The sequence below is a fragment of the Culex pipiens genome, chromosome 3 (assembly GCF_016801865.2).
Source record: "Culex pipiens pallens isolate TS chromosome 3, TS_CPP_V2, whole genome shotgun sequence".
NCBI lineage: Eukaryota > Metazoa > Arthropoda > Insecta > Diptera > Culicidae > Culex > Culex pipiens.
The window spans coordinates 77955507-77976702 of record NC_068939.1 but is presented as its reverse complement, the minus strand read 5'-3'; the positions used below and the strand labels follow the sequence as shown (position 1 = coordinate 77976702).

General features: G+C 42.3%; 2 protein-coding genes across 4 annotated transcripts in view; both read right to left on the bottom strand.

The window, feature by feature from the left end:
• LOC120424875 (uncharacterized) overlaps positions 1 to 21196 on the bottom strand; it is a 413383-nt gene that overhangs the window by 40983 nt on the left and 351204 nt on the right. The window lies entirely within an intron of this gene.
• LOC120431695 (protein GPR107-like) overlaps positions 10565 to 21196 on the bottom strand; it is a 48804-nt gene continuing 38172 nt past the window's right edge. Inside the window, exon 9 of the mRNA XM_052709915.1 lies at positions 10565 to 10727. Coding sequence (XP_052565875.1) covers positions 10565 to 10727 — 163 coding nt within the window. The remainder of the gene's footprint in view (positions 10728 to 21196) is intronic.

Here is a 21196-nt window from a genome sequence, read left to right as displayed (position 1 = left end):
AGGAAATTACCTGAAATAGAAATAAAAACAGAATTTAATTAGTTTGAATTTACTTTTGATTTTTTTTAGCAATATTTAATTCATTACACACAAAACACGGATACCACCTACAATGCTGGCGAATCCGAGACGCGTTTATTATTATTTCTTCTCGATTCAATTGAGCTGCACTCGAAGTCAAATAATACGTGCTCGCAGATAATGCCTGGTCGATCCTGCTGGCTGGAGGCCCCCTCGGCCAGTCATAATCCCGCTCGGTCCAATTGCTACTGGTTTTGTGCAATTGATTGCGGAATTAATCTGCTTAATTGGAAAACGAGGTTCGAGCACTGTTATTGCATTTCTCGGGAACGCTTACTTGGAATTTCAATCTTTGACCTGATGATTAAGCTGTTGCTTACGCTCTTTTTTTAAAAGATTAATTTTCCTCAGGGAGGGATGATTTCAAATTCCTGGTTCCTAAATTCATGTCCGACAACATTCCTTACACCTCGATTAGACCGTCATCTTTCACGCCGACAATCTGGGCCGAATCCCCCGCTCTCGCGATGTTTAACAGAAAAACCACCACCACCGTGATCAATTCGTTCCCATTGCCGTCGGAAAGCCAAACGATTTATATATTTTCCGAGAAAATTAATAAAGGTTTCCACCTGAATGCTGCCGGGCGATTCTTTTTCCGCAATTTTGACTGCCTCCGGGTGGACGACTTTGGCGGGGTTAGGAGGGAAAAGGTAAATTCCAAGAATGATAAATGTGGGACTTGGTTTTTGGGAGGGAACGAGGGACACACGAAAAAATCCGGGGAAATTGAAAAGGGATCGGAAAATCTAATGTTCCGGTGAGAGAGAGAAAAAAAAGTGGAGCACTCCGGATGGCATTCATGGGCGGCGCGTGGTGCGCGCGCCAAGGTGTCATGTATGAGCATGGCCATAAAACATCCGGACCGGAAATCGAGGCAGCCTGCGGTGTTGATAGGAAGCACTTTTTTCTCGAAACATTTGTAGGAGGAGAAGAACATGACTTTAAAGCATGTTGCATACCTCTTGGAGAGGCTTCATAGATGGTAAAGATTATTTTTAATCTTTATTTATTTAATGATTAAAAATAACATATTTTTAAAGATAGCATTAAATATTTCTCAAATTTTTAAGTTTTTATTTACACTTTTTTGTATAAATTTGATTTGAAAAAAAAAAAAAACAAGTTGTTAAACAACATAATATATTTTGCTTAAAATTATAATTGCTACATTTCCATAGAAGCCACTTCCATTTGTCTATGTCACTCCATCCATCTGATTTATGATCGCTTATTAATTAAACGATTTTGGCGAGTGACCGGAAACAAATGGCCTCCATTGACTGCTTGCTTGCTGGCCGGTCTTTCTGGGGTGAAACTAACAGGTAACATTTTCCCTGGAGAAGGTGAACCCCGCCAGCTGCCCCACGGAAGCTCTCTAATCCTTGGTCATTATTTATGATTCAGGTGCTCCGCACTACTCGCAGGCGATGGAAAATAGATTTTTCCCGTCGTCAATTTTTCCGCTTAACTTGGCTTTTTCGGACTTTATGTTCTTCATCTATCTAACGCGAGCACGCCTTTTCAGAGGATAGATTGAGCAGTTCGAAAGGGCTATGACCCGCTTTGTCCTGGGGAAATTTATGTACTCTCTTTATTTTTTTGAGGATGAAGAGTGGCGCAAGCAAAATGATGAATTGATTTCGCTGGAATCTAAAAATTGATATTTTATCATGCTGTTTCCACGAGCGAGCTCAGCACGCTATCAATTGATGTTGAAATTTTCCAGAGCTCGAAAAAAGGTCAAAATGGCAAACCTCCCGGGACCGAGACTGGCCTCGTGCATTATCTAAAGTACAAGCCACGTTAAATAAAGCTCAATTTCAAACCCTTTCCCCACTTTTGCCAAGGGTTTCCACATGACCGAGTTCCTTTGGTCGAAGCCAATCCAACCGAATGGACTAGCTGCTCTCGGCTCCCCTCGCGCGAAATGTGAGATTTTCCGCTCGCCGGAAACGGGGTGAGTTATGGCCGGGACGACCGGTGGTGGGTTGCTCGATTGTATTGCGGGAATGTTACCAGTTGGAAAAATCTCAGGACTCCCCTCCTTGTGGCGGTGGTTATTATTCATGTTGAAAGCCAAAGTTTGCTTTTGTTGGTCGTTTATGTTGGGAAAATTTTAAGGATCTTGTTAAAAATGTGTATCTTGTTAGCTTTTGGAATCAATTTTTCTATACTTAAACAGTTTTTAGTTCGTTTTTCCTAGTAAAAATTTACCAAAAACAATCCACCTACATGGTTGGTGCCTTCCTCACCCCTAACCAACATGGGACCCGGATATATTTGAGTAAATCTCCGCCAACTCACACGAAATCGGAAAAAGTTGCCCGACCCCACTTCGATCTCGCGAAACTCTGCGCTAAGGGGTTATTTTGGTCCTTTATCACGAATCCGACTTCCGTTTTTCGATATTTCGTAACGGAGGGGCGGTACGGCCCATTTCATTTTTCAAGGCTTTTTACGGTGACACGTTTTCCAGTGATTTGTAGCTCGAAACCGTGAAGAGATAGAAATTCAGTACCAAAGGGACTTTTGTGTGAAATTTGACGCCCGATTTGATGGCGACTAAAAATTCTGGAAAAAACATAGTTGAAAAATAAATAATTTTAAAATCGCTGCCATTTTCCGTAACTCAACTGTAAAGAATCGTGAGATATGTCATTTTATGGGAAATTTAATGTACTTTTCAAATCTGAAATAACCCAGATAGACTATTCTTCATTTATAACCAAAATTTTGGTTTTAAAATTACGTGTGTATTGTAACTTTGCAGGGTTATCAGATTTTACGAAATAGTAGTTTGCGAAAACAAGGTTTTATCAGCACGAGCCGTACATTTATTCAATGAGGTTTACTGAGTTGAGCATGAGCATGAGCATGAGAGACCACCCATGGTTGTCCTTCTCCGTTGCTGAACAGGACCATAATATCCCATCAGCACAACCGGTCACACGCTTCAACGATCAAATGATGTTTCCCTTATCAACAGCATGCATGAATGCGCTGAAAAGATAAACCATCACGATCATCAAAACTAGATCCGGTGCGAATAGGAAACAGTCGTTGGCCACCAACGGCGCCCGCCATGTCAGTTTGTAGGTCTCGAGGGAATGGGACGGGAATGTTAGTTAGCACAGGCTGCTACCAAGGGTGGGTTCTATACGATATCCACACCCCCGCGTGTGCCGGAAAACTACTTCTACTTGGGATTTTGTTAGTGGGTAAGGGTAATGGCCAGGATTCAACATAGAGGATGATGATGCGACCCAATAATCAATAAATTTTGTTTAATGGTGTGATGTATTATGCATTCTCAAGGCAAACAGTCGGAGTATGCGGATGAGACTATTCCCGGTTATTTGGTGTTGAGTTTAGCATAAATGATTTAATCTTAAACAGCCGGCTGTGGAAAGATAAAACGAAATAAAATGCGAAAACGCGAAACCGCCCGGATCGAAATACACGCACAATCGGGGGGACAACAAAGACGGAAACGGCAACGAAAATCCTGCGCGAGGACCGCGACGCACACCGTTCAAATTCTCCAACTCAACTGTCAAACATCCCGAAACCGCCCGGATTGAAATACACACACAATCGGGGGGACAACAAAGACGGAAATGGCAACGAAAATCCTGCGTGATGACCGCGACGCGCACCGTTCAAATTCTCCAACGCAACTGTCAAACATCCCGAAACCGCCCGGATCGAAATACACACACAATCGGGGGGACAACAAAGACGGAAACGGCAACGAAAATCCTGCGCGAGGACCGCGACGCACACCGTTCAAATTCTCCAACTCAACTGTCAAACATCCCGAAACCGCCCGGATCGAAATACACACACAATCGGGGGGACAACAAAGACGATAACGGCAACGAAAATCCTGCGCGAGGACCGCGACGCACACCGTTCAAATTCTCCAACTCAACTGTCAAACATCCCGAAACCGCCCGGATCGAAATACACACACAATCGGGGGGACAACAAAGACGGAAACGGCAACGAAAATCCTGCGTGATGACCGCGACGCACACCGTTCAAATTCTCCAACTCAACTGTCAAACATCCCGAAACCGCCCGGATCGAAATACACACACAATCGGGGGGACAACAAAGACGATAACGGCAACGAAAATCCTGCGCGAGGACCGCGACGCACACCGTTCAAATTCTCCAACTCAACTGTCAAACATCCCGAAACCGCCCGGATCGAAATACACACACAATCGGGGGGACAACAAAGACGGAAACGGCAACGAAAATCCTGCGCGAGGACCGCGACGCACACCGTTCAAATTCTCCAACTCAACTGTCAAACATCCCGAAACCGCCCGGATTGAAATACACACACAATCGGGGGGACAACAAAGACGGAAATGGCAACGAAAATCCTGCGTGATGACCGCGACGCGCACCGTTCAAATTCTCCAACGCAACTGTCAAACATCCCGAAACCGCCCGGATCGAAATACACACACAATCGGGGGGACAACAAAGACGGAAACGGCAACGAAAATCCTGCGCGAGGACCGCGACGCACACCGTTCAAATTCTCCAACTCAACTGTCAAACATCCCGAAACCGCCCGGATCGAAATACACACACAATCGGGGGGACAACAAAGACGATAACGGCAACGAAAATCCTGCGCGAGGACCGCGACGCACACCGTTCAAATTCTCCAACTCAACTGTCAAACATCCCGAAACCGCCCGGATCGAAATACACACACAATCGGGGGGACAACAAAGACGGAAACGGCAACGAAAATCCTGCGTGATGACCGCGACGCACACCGTTCAAATTCTCCAACTCAACTGTCAAACATCCCGAAACCGCCCGGATCGAAATACACACACAATCGGGGGGACAACAAAGACGATAACGGCAACGAAAATCCTGCGCGAGGACCGCGACGCACACCGTTCAAATTCTCCAACTCAACTGTCAAACATCCCGAAACCGCCCGGATCGAAATACACACACAATCGGGGGGACAACAAAGACGATAACGGCAACGAAAATCCTGCGCGAGGACCGCGACGCACACCGTTCAAATTCTCCAACTCAACTGTCAAACATCCCGAAACCGCCCGGATCGAAATACACACACAATCGGGGGGACAACAAAGACGGAAACGGCAACGAAAATCCTGCGTGATGACCGCGACGCACACCGTTCAAATTCTCCAACTCAACTGTCAAACATCCCGAAACCGCCCGGATCGAAATACACACACAATCGGGGGGACAACAAAGACGGAAACGGCAACGAAAATCCTGCGTGATGACCGCGACGCACACCGTTCAAATTCTCCAACTCAACTGTCAAACATCCCGAAACCGCCCGGATCGAAATACACACACAATCGGGGGACAACAAAGACGATAACGGCAACGAAAATCCTGCGCGAGGACCGCGACGCACACCGTTCAAATTCTCCAACTCAACTGTCAAACATCCCGAAACCGCCCGGATCGAAATACACACACAATCGGGGGGACAACAAAGACGATAACGGCAACGAAAATCCTGCGCGAGGACCGCGACGCACACCGTTCAAATTCTCCAACTCAACTGTCAAACATCCCGAAACCGCCCGGATCGAAATACACACACAATCGGGGGGACAACAAAGACGATAACGGCAACGAAAATCCTGCGCGAGGACCGCGACGCACACCGTTCAAATTCTCCAACTCAACTGTCAAACATCCCGAAACCGCCCGGATCGAAATACACACACAATCGGGGGGACAACAAAGACGGAAACGGCAACGAAAATCCTGCGTGATGACCGCGACGCACACCGTTCAAATTCTCCAACTCAACTGTCAAACATCCCGAAACCGCCCGGATCGAAATACACACACAATCGGGGGGACAACAAAGACGGAAACGGCAACGAAAATCCTGCGTGATGACCGCGACGCACACCGTTCAAATTCTCCAACTCAACTGTCAAACATCCCGAAACCGCCCGGATCGAAATACACACACAATCGGGGGGACAACAAAGACGGAAACGGCAACGAAAATCCTGCGCGAGGACCGCGACGCACACCGTTCAAATTCTCCAACTCAACTGTCAAACATCCCGAAACCGCCCGGATCGAAATACACACACAATCGGGGGGACAACAAAGACGATAACGGCAACGAAAATCCTGCGCGAGGACCGCGACGCACACCGTTCAAATTCTCCAACTCAACTGTCAAACATCCCGAAACCGCCCGGATCGAAATACACACACAATCGGGGGGACAACAAAGACGATAACGGCAACGAAAATCCTGCGCGAGGACCGCGACGCACACCGTTCAAATTCTCCAACTCAACTGTCAAACATCCCGAAACCGCCCGGATCGAAATACACACACAATCGGGGGGACAACAAAGACGGAAACGGCAACGAAAATCCTGCGCGAGGACCGCGACGCACACCGTTCAAATTCTCCAACTCAACTGTCAAACATCCCGAAACCGCCCGGATTGAAATACACACACAATCGGGGGGACAACAAAGACGGAAATGGCAACGAAAATCCTGCGTGATGACCGCGACGCGCACCGTTCAAATTCTCCAACGCAACTGTCAAACATCCCGAAACCGCCCGGATCGAAATACACACACAATCGGGGGGACAACAAAGACGGAAACGGCAACGAAAATCCTGCGCGAGGACCGCGACGCACACCGTTCAAATTCTCCAACTCAACTGTCAAACATCCCGAAACCGCCCGGATCGAAATACACACACAATCGGGGGGACAACAAAGACGATAACGGCAACGAAAATCCTGCGCGAGGACCGCGACGCACACCGTTCAAATTCTCCAACTCAACTGTCAAACATCCCGAAACCGCCCGGATCGAAATACACACACAATCGGGGGGACAACAAAGACGGAAACGGCAACGAAAATCCTGCGTGATGACCGCGACGCACACCGTTCAAATTCTCCAACTCAACTGTCAAACATCCCGAAACCGCCCGGATCGAAATACACACACAATCGGGGGGACAACAAAGACGATAACGGCAACGAAAATCCTGCGCGAGGACCGCGACGCACACCGTTCAAATTCTCCAACTCAACTGTCAAACATCCCGAAACCGCCCGGATCGAAATACACACACAATCGGGGGGACAACAAAGACGATAACGGCAACGAAAATCCTGCGCGAGGACCGCGACGCACACCGTTCAAATTCTCCAACTCAACTGTCAAACATCCCGAAACCGCCCGGATCGAAATACACACACAATCGGGGGGACAACAAAGACGATAACGGCAACGAAAATCCTGCGCGAGGACCGCGACGCACACCGTTCAAATTCTCCAACTCAACTGTCAAACATCCCGAAACCGCCCGGATCGAAATACACACACAATCGGGGGGACAACAAAGACGATAACGGCAACGAAAATCCTGCGCGAGGACCGCGACGCACACCGTTCAAATTCTCCAACTCAACTGTCAAACATCCCGAAACCGCCCGGATCGAAATACACACACAATCGGGGGGACAACAAAGACGGAAACGGCAACGAAAATCCTGCGTGATGACCGCGACGCACACCGTTCAAATTCTCCAACTCAACTGTCAAACATCCCGAAACCGCCCGGATCGAAATACACACACAATCGGGGGGACAACAAAGACGGAAACGGCAACGAAAATCCTGCGTGATGACCGCGACGCACACCGTTCAAATTCTCCAACTCAACTGTCAAACATCCCGAAACCGCCCGGATCGAAATACACACACAATCGGGGGGACAACAAAGACGATAACGGCAACGAAAATCCTGCGCGAGGACCGCGACGCACACCGTTCAAATTCTCCAACTCAACTGTCAAACATCCCGAAACCGCCCGGATCGAAATACACACACAATCGGGGGGACAACAAAGACGATAACGGCAACGAAAATCCTGCGCGAGGACCGCGACGCACACCGTTCAAATTCTCCAACTCAACTGTCAAACATCCCGAAACCGCCCGGATCGAAATACACACACAATCGGGGGGACAACAAAGACGATAACGGCAACGAAAATCCTGCGCGAGGACCGCGACGCACACCGTTCAAATTCTCCAACTCAACTGTCAAACATCCCGAAACCGCCCGGATCGAAATACACACACAATCGGGGGGACAACAAAGACGGAAACGGCAACGAAAATCCTGCGTGATGACCGCGACGCACACCGTTCAAATTCTCCAACTCAACTGTCAAACATCCCGAAACCGCCCGGATCGAAATACACACACAATCGGGGGGACAACAAAGACGGAAACGGCAACGAAAATCCTGCGTGATGACCGCGACGCACACCGTTCAAATTCTCCAACTCAACTGTCAAACATCCCGAAACCGCCCGGATCGAAATACACACACAATCGGGGGGACAACAAAGACGGAAACGGCAACGAAAATCCTGCGCGAGGACCGCGACGCACACCGTTCAAATTCTCCAACTCAACTGTCAAACATCCCGAAACCGCCCGGATCGAAATACACACACAATCGGGGGGACAACAAAGACGATAACGGCAACGAAAATCCTGCGCGAGGACCGCGACGCACACCGTTCAAATTCTCCAACTCAACTGTCAAACATCCCGAAACCGCCCGGATCGAAATACACACACAATCGGGGGGACAACAAAGACGATAACGGCAACGAAAATCCTGCGCGAGGACCGCGACGCACACCGTTCAAATTCTCCAACTCAACTGTCAAACATCCCGAAACCGCCCGGATCGAAATACACACACAATCGGGGGGACAACAAAGACGATAACGGCAACGAAAATCCTGCGCGAGGACCGCGACGCACACCGTTCAAATTCTCCAACTCAACTGTCAAACATCCCGAAACCGCCCGGATCGAAATACACACACAATCGGGGGGACAACAAAGACGGAAACGGCAACGAAAATCCTGCGTGATGACCGCGACGCACACCGTTCAAATTCTCCAACTCAACTGTCAAACATCCCGAAACCGCCCGGATCGAAATACACACACAATCGGGGGGACAACAAAGACGATAACGGCAACGAAAATCCTGCGCGAGGACCGCGACGCACACCGTTCAAATTCTCCAACTCAACTGTCAAACATCCCGAAACCGCCCGGATCGAAATACACACACAATCGGGGGGACAACAAAGACGATAACGGCAACGAAAATCCTGCGCGAGGACCGCGACGCACACCGTTCAAATTCTCCAACTCAACTGTCAAACATCCCGAAACCGCCCGGATCGAAATACACACACAATCGGGGGGACAACAAAGACGGAAACGGCAACGAAAATCCTGCGTGATGACCGCGACGCACACCGTTCAAATTCTCCAACTCAACTGTCAAACATCCCGAAACCGCCCGGATCGAAATACACACACAATCGGGGGGACAACAAAGACGATAACGGCAACGAAAATCCTGCGCGAGGACCGCGACGCACACCGTTCAAATTCTCCAACTCAACTGTCAAACATCCCGAAACCGCCCGGATCGAAATACACACACAATCGGGGGACAACAAAGACGGAAACGGCAACGAAAATCCTGCGCGAGGACCGCGACGCACACCGTTCAAATTCTCCAACTCAACTGTCAAACATCCCGAAACCGCCCGGATTGAAATACACACACAATCGGGGGGACAACAAAGACGGAAATGGCAACGAAAATCCTGCGTGATGACCGCGACGCGCACCGTTCAAATTCTCCAACGCAACTGTCAAACATCCCGAAACCGCCCGGATCGAAATACACACACAATCGGGGGGACAACAAAGACGGAAACGGCAACGAAAATCCTGCGCGAGGACCGCGACGCACACCGTTCAAATTCTCCAACTCAACTGTCAAACATCCCGAAACCGCCCGGATCGAAATACACACACAATCGGGGGGACAACAAAGACGATAACGGCAACGAAAATCCTGCGCGAGGACCGCGACGCACACCGTTCAAATTCTCCAACTCAACTGTCAAACATCCCGAAACCGCCCGGATCGAAATACACACACAATCGGGGGGACAACAAAGACGGAAACGGCAACGAAAATCCTGCGTGATGACCGCGACGCACACCGTTCAAATTCTCCAACTCAACTGTCAAACATCCCGAAACCGCCCGGATCGAAATACACACACAATCGGGGGGACAACAAAGACGATAACGGCAACGAAAATCCTGCGCGAGGACCGCGACGCACACCGTTCAAATTCTCCAACTCAACTGTCAAACATCCCGAAACCGCCCGGATCGAAATACACACACAATCGGGGGGACAACAAAGACGGAAACGGCAACGAAAATCCTGCGTGATGACCGCGACGCACACCGTTCAAATTCTCCAACTCAACTCTAATGTAAATGTGTCAGTGTTATAGTGTGTAATCCCCCCTGCTGTTGGCCAAAATGCATCCGTAGACTCCTTCAAACGGCCCGGTCTTCGTGACCCGCCGTCATTCCAGCATCCCGCCGAAATGAACGGACCGCACCGGCTTCCAGCCGGTTCTCCTGCTGCACCGCTCGTCCACCGCTGATCGATCCACTGCTGCAGAAGCTGTAGTCCTCCAGCCGCCATTTTGTTGAATATCTTGAAGTTATGTGGAAAAGAAAATACGGCCTGGACAAAGTCCAAAAAGGGCCTTAGAAAACGACTTGTCCAAACAATTGTCCCAAAAATCAACCCCAACGCTAACCACACGATCCTTACCGATCTCACATCATTCCGACGCTCACAGCATCGATGCCGTGCCGGCCATTTTGTAGAAAAAGGTTGGCACTTTTTGTAAGGCAGTGGCCGCAGCCAAGCCTTGATGACCACTCTCTGTTCAGGGAAAATAAATTTCCTAGTTAGTAATACCGACTAACTATAAGCACACGATTGCACAACCTGCACTGGACGCAGTTTCAAACTTTGTCCTACGTCTTGTTCACACTTTGTCAGCCCATTTATTCAATGAGGTTTACTGAGTTGGATAAATACGACGAGTGCTGAAAAAAATCAAGTTTGCAACAAGTTTTTTGCAATTCCGAAAAAAACGCTTTTTGAATGGAATTTTATGTCAAACATTCATGTGTGTTGAATAAATTCACCGCTCAAAACAAAACAAAATAGCAGGACTTTTCGGCACTGGTTTTAAAATTAATTGATTTTCAAATCTGTAATTTTTAGTAGTTAAAAGAAGGCCGTATCGTTTCTCCAGAAGGACAGAAAAAGTTGACAGTTTCACAGCCGGATTGCAAAAATGTGTTTTTTGAAAGGGGTGATTTTTACATTTTTTTTACAGTTTTTAGAAGTTTTCATCCCTAAAACTCAATCGTGTGCTTTTGAAAGTTTTTGTTTTCGAGAAGTTCAGCCAATTTTACATAACAATGACCCCTTTGAACGATTGTTGTGGCTAGTGCATTGCTAGAATACGCAGCAAACTAGGTTTTTGATATCATTTGTTCGTCTGTACATGTTTTCATATAATTTTGAAAGCTGTACTTACAAGACTATTAAAATGTTCAAAAATCTATATCTTGAGAATGGATCATCTGATCGATTTGGTGACTTTGGCAAAGTTGTAGTTATTGCTTTGGACTTCTCAGAAAAAAATAGTTACATTCATGAAATAACAGTTATTTTTACTCGACTTTTCACTCAAAAATTCTCATTCATGGAAGAGAAAAATGCCATAATTTGAGCTATGGCACGAGCTGGTCAAATCTTTTTTGGCAGTGCTGCAAATTTTTCGAACAAATAATGACTTTTATAAAAATTTGGTCGTTGTTGATCATGGCCGTTCATCGACATCCGCGACAGACACGGACGACGAAACAAAGAGAAACTCAAAAAGTAACTTTTTTTTCGCATGATCAAAAATGGAAGGGGTCGGACCGCCCCACCGTCACGAGATTTCAAAAAACGGACCTCGGATTCTTGATAAGGGACAAAGTTTCACGCAAATCGAAAAGGGGTCGAGGCATTTTTTCCCGATTTCGTGTGAGTTTGTAGGAACTTACCCTCATCTAAAACATATCGAAAAAGAGATTTTTCAAAAATGATTATTTTGCGCAATCAGATTTATGTGTGAAATGACCAATAAAAAATGGGATTTTTTTTAAGAGTGACTTTTTTCTAAGAAGTTCTGACCAATATTAACTATACTTTGTCGAAGACACCAAATCGATCAGAAATTCCGTTCTCATGATACAGGTTTATCGACGTGTGGCAAATTTTCGAAATTAAATCTAACTTACCAAATGAACATTCAGAATTGATAGGAATAACAAACTAGTTATTAATAGAATTATAGAAAGTGAGAAAACCAGTTTCTTTTTTAAAAAATATCAAAATCATTGAATACTATCTTACTTGTTAACACTGGAACGCCCAACGCATGTCCAACTTACACGGACGCCCAAGCCTCCCAACAAATTGGAACGGTAACTTCAACTCGCTGGTTCTCGGGCATAACTCACCCAATCAAGAACTTCGAAGAACTCAAATTGATCAAATCTGTAATTTCTGCGGCCGAAAACATCGTTCCAACTTTTTCTAAAAGACTGCCTCCGCGGATTTTTTTTGCGATTTTTTTACACGCGAAAAAAAAAAGTTGGAACGATGCTACAAAAAAAAAAATGACAAATTTGATCAAATTGAGCTCTGCAAAGTTCTAGGATCATCCTAACAAATCACTGGAAAAAAGAATCATCTTGATTAGGTGAGTTATGCCCGAGAACCAACGAGTTGAAGTTACCGTCCCAACTTTTATGAAGACTTGGGCGTTGTAATGTTAATACAGTCGTGCCTCGGTTTAGCACCGCATATGGGGGATGCAAAACCGAGGCACAGAGCTAATGAGATTTTGGCTATATGGGAGACATTGGCTTTAATCGTACGAAAAATCATGCAAACATCAAAAAATAATGGTGTTTTGGAATCGGGATGATGTCAGTAATCCATTAAAATTATTATTTCATGAAAGTTTCACAAAAATACGTAGTTTTCCTGTATTTCGAAAATGCATATTTTTTTCTCTAAAGAAACCAAAAATATATTGTTATTGCAATATGGGTACCAAATGTTCAGGTTTTTTTTTCATACATTTCGGATGTAATAATAACATTTTTAGAAAATACTCAAAATTTTCACAAAACTACGTATTTTTCGAAAAAAATACTCAAAATTTTAATTTTTACAGTATGGGTATCAAACGATCGGGATTTTTTCAAACATTTCGAATGTAATAACAACATTTTTAGAAAATACTGCAAATTTTAACAAAAGTACGTATTTTCGAAAAAAATACTCAAAATTTAAATTTTTACAATATGGGTATCAAACGATCGGGATTTTTTCATACATTTCGTATGTAATAACAACATTTTTTGAAAATACTCAGAATTTGCACAAAACTACGTATTTTTGAAAAAATACTCAAAATTTCCGTTTTTACAATGTGGGTACCGTAAACTGGGGTCAATCGGGACACATGGGGCGAATTGGGACAAAAGTTTTAACCATGTTGTAGCACAATATTGTGATTTTTCTGGTTGGTTTCGGTTAGAACAGACTTAGACCAACAAAATGTGTACATCCATTTCCAAATTTAAAAGCTTTAAGTGGTCTAAAAACTGCTGTCCCTATTCAGACTGTAGTCCCCATTCACCCCAGATTACGGTATCAAACGATCGGGAGTAGTAGTATTTTTTTTTTCGAAAATACGTAGTTTTGTGAAAATTTGGAGTATTTTCTAAAAATGTTGTTATTACATTCGAAATGTATAAAAAAATCCCGATCTTTTGATACCCATATTGCAAATATTGAAATTTTGAGTATTTTTTTTTTTGAAAATACGTAGTTTTGAGAAAATTTGGAGTATTTTCAAAAAATATTGTTATTACATTCGAAATGCATGAAAAATCCCGATCGTTTGATTCCCACATTGCAAAAACGGAAATTTTGAGTTTTTTTTTCGAAAATACGTAGTTTTGTGAAAATTTTGAGTATTTTCTAAAAATGTTGTTATTACATTCGAAATGTATGAAAAAATCCCGATCGTTTGATACCCACATTGTAAAAACGAAAATTTTGAGTATTTTTTCGAAAATACGTAGTTTTGTGAAAATTTTGAGTATTTTCAAAAAATGTTGTTATTACATTCGAAATGTATGACAAAATCCCAATCCATATTGTAAAAATTGAAATTTTGAGTATTTTTTCGAAAAAACGTAGTTTTGTGAAAATGTTGAGTATTTTCTAAAAATGTTATTATTACATCCAAAATGTATGAAAAAAACCTGATCATTTGATACCCATATTGCAATAACAATATATTGTTGGTTTTTTTAGAGAAAAAAAAAAGCTTTTTCGCAATACAGGAAAAATACGTATTTTTGTGAAAACTTTCATGAAATAATATTTTTAATGGATAACTGACATCATCCCGATTCCAAAACACTATAATTTTTTGATGTTTGCATGATTTTTCATACGATTAAAGCCAATGTCTCCCATATAGCCAAAATCCCATAAGTTCTGTGCTTCAGTTAAGCACTGGGCCGTGCTTAACCGAGGCAGCTGAACGATGCAAAACCGGGGCAGTGACAAAACCGAGGTGTGCAAAACCGAGGCATGACTGTAGTTAAACTAAGTGTGTGTACGTATCAAAGAAAGGAGTGTATCGAATTTGTGACAAATACAAGGACGTAAATTGTTCTCATTTTGATAAAATGGAATCAAAAGAGTGTTATCAGTTGGATTTAGCAAGAACCAATCGTTGCTCAGCTGCATCTCCACATCTAAAATGGTCTGCTTCTTGCTCTGGCATTGTTAATTCCCACAATCATGATAAAAACTAGTCCTCACAAGAGGATTACCTCGAATCGAACCAACAACATCAGTGTAATACGCTTTTCCAGGTGCACTGCGAACAAAGTGGCTCCGTAAGTGTGGTCCCCCAACCACAAACCTAATTTCCTGAAATGGTCAACACGGACGGTACAAAACACCCGAGACATTTTTCCTACCACTCCCAGAACCTCAGACCCGACCAGGTTCTGATGATGCGACCTTGTTTTCAGTTTTTCACCCCGAACCTTCCAACCTCATCAGCAGCTTCCAAGCTACTTAGGCCACTTGAACCAAAGTGAGATATCACGGACAGTAGCACTATTTGTGTGTGGAGTTGGTCCCACTTGGGTTGTAAACTCAATTTCGTACAATTGCACACACCACATCCGACACCTTCCGCCCCCAACGTCCGAGCAGGTTGCCAAGTCCCGTTACCAACACGATCCCAAACGTGTGACGACGCCCGTTGGCAAGTTGGAATTTGATGAACATGCCAGCCCCCGGAGCTATGAGCTACAACCAACTGCTCTCCACAACAAACTGGATGTGGTGACCGCCGGAAGGTTGCAAGTTTGTGCTCGCTTGTCACAAACGTCAGGTGGTGGAAAATGAGCTGCGGACGCCATTTTGACCTCCAAAAGATGACATAATCTATTCTACGTTGATTCTGATCCTAAATAGAAAGCTTGTTGCACAATTGTTCTAAGAACCATTGTACAACTTAACACAAAGTGCACAAAAAAAAATATTGTAAATTTGGAATCTGTAATTTTGGAAGGTTGAATATTACCTCTTTTATGATGTAATTTTACCTCATTTAAGACTGAAAAAGTGACATTACACCAGAAAAGTGGTAAAATTACACATTTCCAGAGGTAAAATTACACCTTTTTTCTGACATAAAAGATGTACCCCTTCCCAGATGTAATATTACCACGATTTTTTTTTCTGTGTGCTAACTTGTTATAGACGCGAAAAAAACTTATTTTTGTCAAAGAAATTCGGCATCTGTAAATTGGGCTTTGAAATTATCATACCAAAAACAAATGTGACAAGCAACCATCACACCAACCTCGGCAACTGTGGCACAAAACTCATCTCAATTAGGACACGTAGATGAGCAAATGTGGCAACTTTTTTTTTTCTTCCCTTCTTCTCCCCAACTACTCCATACTTTTCCAGAGTGTCATTTGCTACTGCTACTGTTTTGTGTAGTTTTTGGTATTAGCATCGTGTCAGTGTGGTGATGCCCCCCCCTGGGGTGGTTTTGGGTGAAAAAAAAGGTGGGGAGGGGGGAGGAAAACTCTCCACCTACCCTCTATTTCTCTGGGTGTGATTCATGATGAGCTTTTCGCTGCCCGGGGTGTGAAAAACTTTTGCCCCGGTCAAGAGTGCACCCGTCGTTGCGCACGTACAAATTATGGCAGTGAGTGGCTGAAGTCAGGGGTGGCTAAGCACAAATTAAAAAAAAACGAAATGACTTTACTTTGTAGAAACTTATTAAAAGTTATAAAAATTTTCGTATTTCATAATAATTTGTGCATAAAGAAGCTGGTTATATAGAATTATTCAATTAATTTGAAGAGTATCAAATGATTTGACTTGGAATATTTTTTTGTTTGAATTAATTCCAATTTAACTCATAGATATATACCCTTTAAAGATATTGTGTGAAGTGTATATTTTGTGCTAGGGGGCAATATACTCAGGTTGTAGTATTGCCATTTTTTCACAAAAAAATTGTTTTTTTTCTGTATCTTTTGAAAGAATTTTTCGATCGATTTGGTGTTTTCAGCAAAGTTGTAACCAGGGCTGTGGAGTCGGAATCGGAGCCGGAGTCGGTGGAGTCGGGACTTTTTGGGAACCTGGAGTTGGAGTCGGAGTCGGAGTCGTCAAAATTGTATGAGCTGGAATCGGAGTCGGAGTCGTAAATTTGTGATAGACCCGGAGTTGGAGTTGTCAAAAAATTTAATATAATTTACGAACTTATTTATTGTTTAATATTTGTTATAATTCAGGGGGATTTCCATTTTTAATTTTATTTATTTATTTATTGAATTGCATGCACTGCGTTGACATTTTTTGTTTAATTTATTTTTTGGTTCAAGATATTTATCAGATACCATGAAGTTTTCGAAACATTTTTATTGTGATTGGAAAGCTCACTATCAGAAATTAACAAAAATAATTATGTTTTTAAAACATTATCAACTATTATATAAATCTTCTACTTGGAACGCAACATGCTCATTTTCTATGTGAATAAAAACAAATCAAAGTGTCTTGCTAAAAACATTTCAAGCTGGAAAAAATATCGAAAATAAGTTGCAACTAATTTTGAAATAAGTTAAACCGGCGCTCTTATGCCTCGCATATGCAATTTTGCATATACGAGTCATTGAATTTATTAGATATAAATTCAACATCAACACTCACTCTTAAACACTCTTAAAGTGTTGATCCTTAAACAATATCGTTGAAGAAGTCTAATTTTTTTTAAATGCCTCAAAACGGGGATATAATTGATGTAATTTGATTTATTTTTCGAATATTAGAATTTTCTTATGATTTGTATGTTTAAAGTGTGTACGTTTGTTAAATGTCCATGTACGTCTTCTCATATAAATTCAAAAAAGCTTTAAAAAATAGTTACTTTGAAAATTGTTTATTTCAAAACCAGGGTATCTTTGATAGTTACTGCACACCAATTTCTCATTACTGAATTCAGTTAAATTTACTGAAATCTGCACTACTAAAATTTTTAGTAAATGAAAACTTGCTGAAAAAATAACAATTGAAAATTAGTGTAGCTAGCTTATTTACTTAAAAAAAATGAATGTAAATGTAAAGTAGTCAAATAAAATGTTCCAATTTTTCAAACAACAAAATTCAAATTTACTCAGACAATTGTTGTGCTGAAAATGCTTTTTTTTCATATTTAAAATACAGATTAGGTGTCGGAGTCGGAGTCGGAGCAGGAGACAACAAATTTTGGAAAGCTGGAGTCGGAGTCGGAGTCGGCTAGAGTGGGTAGGTCGGAGTCGGAGTCGGAGTCAACAATTTGTGGAAAGCCGGTACCGGAGTCGGAGTCGGAGTCAGCTTAACTCAGAAAGCTGGAGCGGGAGTCGCTTGAAATACGACCCGACTCCGCAGCCCTGCAATCGGGTTGTAGGGTGCCGTGAATTTAGTTGTTCTAACCCTAACCTTCTATCAAAAAATTTCAAAAAAAATTTATCCAAAAGTTAAATGTTTTTAGCCGATATGTGGTTTCTAAATTCAAAATTTGTATAAAGATTAAAAGGCTTGATTTGATTCTAAAGATTGTAAAAATCAATGAATCATTTCAACATTTTAAATTTAAGATTTACTTTTCAAAAGGTCCTAAAACAATTAGTTTTGATTGTCTGTAAAGTAAAGCTTCAATGTAAAACTGAGAAAAAATATTTGTAAGATTAGTAAATTTCACGAATGTTTTTTTTACAGTGAAAATCTGAGCAAAATTTGCTCAGATATCGACAAATGAATGTTTCAATAGAAGCAAAAAAAAAAATGGACCAATGTGAATTTGCAAACACAGAAGTCGATGATTACATAAGATGTGTTTTGATTGATTTTTTTTCAAGGACTTTGCAAATATTGTTTTAATCATTGTAAAACCGATTCTAAACTATTAAAATGACATTGTCAAACATTAACGTTTGCATTTTAATCAAATAAGAATTTTCAAAAAAAAAAAAAATAATAATAATTAAAAATATAATCAATTAAGAGTTTTACTAATTTTTAATTCCGAGACAGAGCGGAATAGGGATGTTTTTAAAGGTTCAATGATATTTTGTAAGCTTCTAGTACTAGCTCAACTGCATCAATGTATAAAGTATTTTGTGGTATTCCATGCTTCAAAATTTTGAAAATTTGGCTTGATTTTTATTTCCTTCTTTGACCATGTGTACATAACCATAACTTGACTTTAATCTAATCTAATCAAAAACGCAATATACAAAAAATACCCAATTGTAGTTTAGAATAAAATTGATTTTTTACAATATCGAGGGATAAAATAACATAAATTACAGAAAAATTGGGAAAGTAATGGCAAATTTCATGATTTTTTGTTGGATCACATGTGATTAATGCTCCATTTCTGTAAGGAAACACTGCAGTGAAAAAATCTATGAACACTAAAACCCTACCATGATGCAACACCAAGCTCCCCCCCCCTTCTTGGCTAGGTGATAGAGAGCCATGCACTTCAGCGTGGAAGCGAGATGGCGTGCGTGGGAGGCAATCAGTTTTAATTATTCACAGGTTGGACCACAGACAGAATCTGGCAGCTGCAGCTCATGATGCACCAAATTGTAACAGCAGCAGCCGCAAAAAAAAGATGGAAGAGTTGCGCACAAAAGTAATAAACCGTCCTGCAATTTGAGCCCAACAATGCGGAAGTTCCAGCAGGAGCAGCCTTCGAAAAGCGGGTTTCCAGTAATTAGAATTTATTATTACACACTCAGAGCCCCGGGTTGGCACGTTGCCTGATTGCCGAACCTGGCCGCGGCAGCTGGCCAACCGGATGACCGGATGATATGTGGCCAAGTGGAAAAGTTTCGAGTGCCGGGTTTTTTTCGGACCACAGAACGAGGACGTGAGTTGGGCGGCTCGGTAAGTTACATTCAAACGTGACACTTGGCAACGAAATTGGATCGATGTTACAGTATTGGGGTGGAAAAGTTGCGAATTGGGGCTGTTCAAAGTTCTTTTCTCGGATTAGTTTTCAAAAGGACGTAAGAGCCATTGGTAAATAAAGCTCTTTTTCATAGATTTTCGACCTTCTTACGAAAAACCAATTACGAAAATGCTTGAGATTATTCATCTACACGTCCTTCAAGTGCCCTGAACTATACAAAAATGCAATTTTGTTACAATTTGGAGAAAACCCGGAAATAAAGTCAGAGGTCAAGGTGGCTCTTACGGCTTTTTGAAAACTCATCCGAGTTTTGATTATTTAAAATAACATCGATTACTACTTGTCTCTTCTCATCTCTTCTCATCTCATCTTCTTCTTCTTCTTCTCCGATTTTTAAATCTTCTTGATTGTTTATTTTCCTATTTCCTTAAAATTTTGTTTTTATTTAAAATTTGTATTGCTTTTCTACATTTGGAATTTCAGTTTTTTTATTTGTTCTATTTTCTTTTAAGTTTTCAACAATTTAAGTTGTTGATTATTTTCATGTTGTCAAATGATTTTTTTTCCTAAATATTTCGAATGATTGTTATTTTTTATCTTCTTGATATCCTCCTTTTTTAATTACATGAATGTTTGTCTATTCGATGTGTTTTCGTTTTACATTTTTTCACATTTTTCGTTATATTTTTTTTATTCAAGTAAAGTTCCAAGGGACCATCCACAAACCACGTGGACACTTTTTTGGAAATCTCAACTCCCCCCCCCCCTCGTGGACAACTGTCCATACAAAAAAAACAATCGCCATACACCCCCCCCCCCCTAAAGTGTCCACGTGGTTTATGGATGGTCCCCAACCACCTTTAGTGTTCCCAAAAACATGTTTCATGGGGTTAGGTGTGACAAATGTCCATGTAAATTCAGTTATTTTTTTCCCTACAACCTTCCTCACAGCACGATATCTAGTGTAGATGGATAAGCAAGGCTCGATTTTAGATCAGCAGCAGCAGTGTCGACGACATGATTTAGTGCCCTGAACCAGGGAGTGCGAGTGTGTCCTGGGTAGACCACCCAAGCCGACATGTGCAGCAGTGCCAATATTGATTAAAATTTGTGACCAAAAGTTTCGATGGCCTAGCTGGTGCACACAGTTGGATGCAAGTTTGGCAAGAGTATCCCCGAGGTGTCGTGCGGCCATTTTTGGGCTAGATTGGTTCCTGATGGGGAACCGAATTTAATTATAAGTTCGTGACACATGACGAGCCGGGCTGGCCGGATTTCGAACGTCGTGCTGCGAGCTTTGATCCAAGTTTGGGCAACTTTTTTGAAAGGATTAGCCGAAAAGTGTTATCTAAAATTTTATTGAAGTAACTATTGGTTCAAAGGAATATTCGCAATAACTAGTTTAGCTTTATTTATTTAATAAGTTATCGTCTGTTCTGGGCATGATGACACGTTCTTCAGGAGGGAAAATCTAATAAATTACCTTTATTTAATAAAGCTTTCAATGTAATTAAATTTTCATTTTATCCTTTGTCCA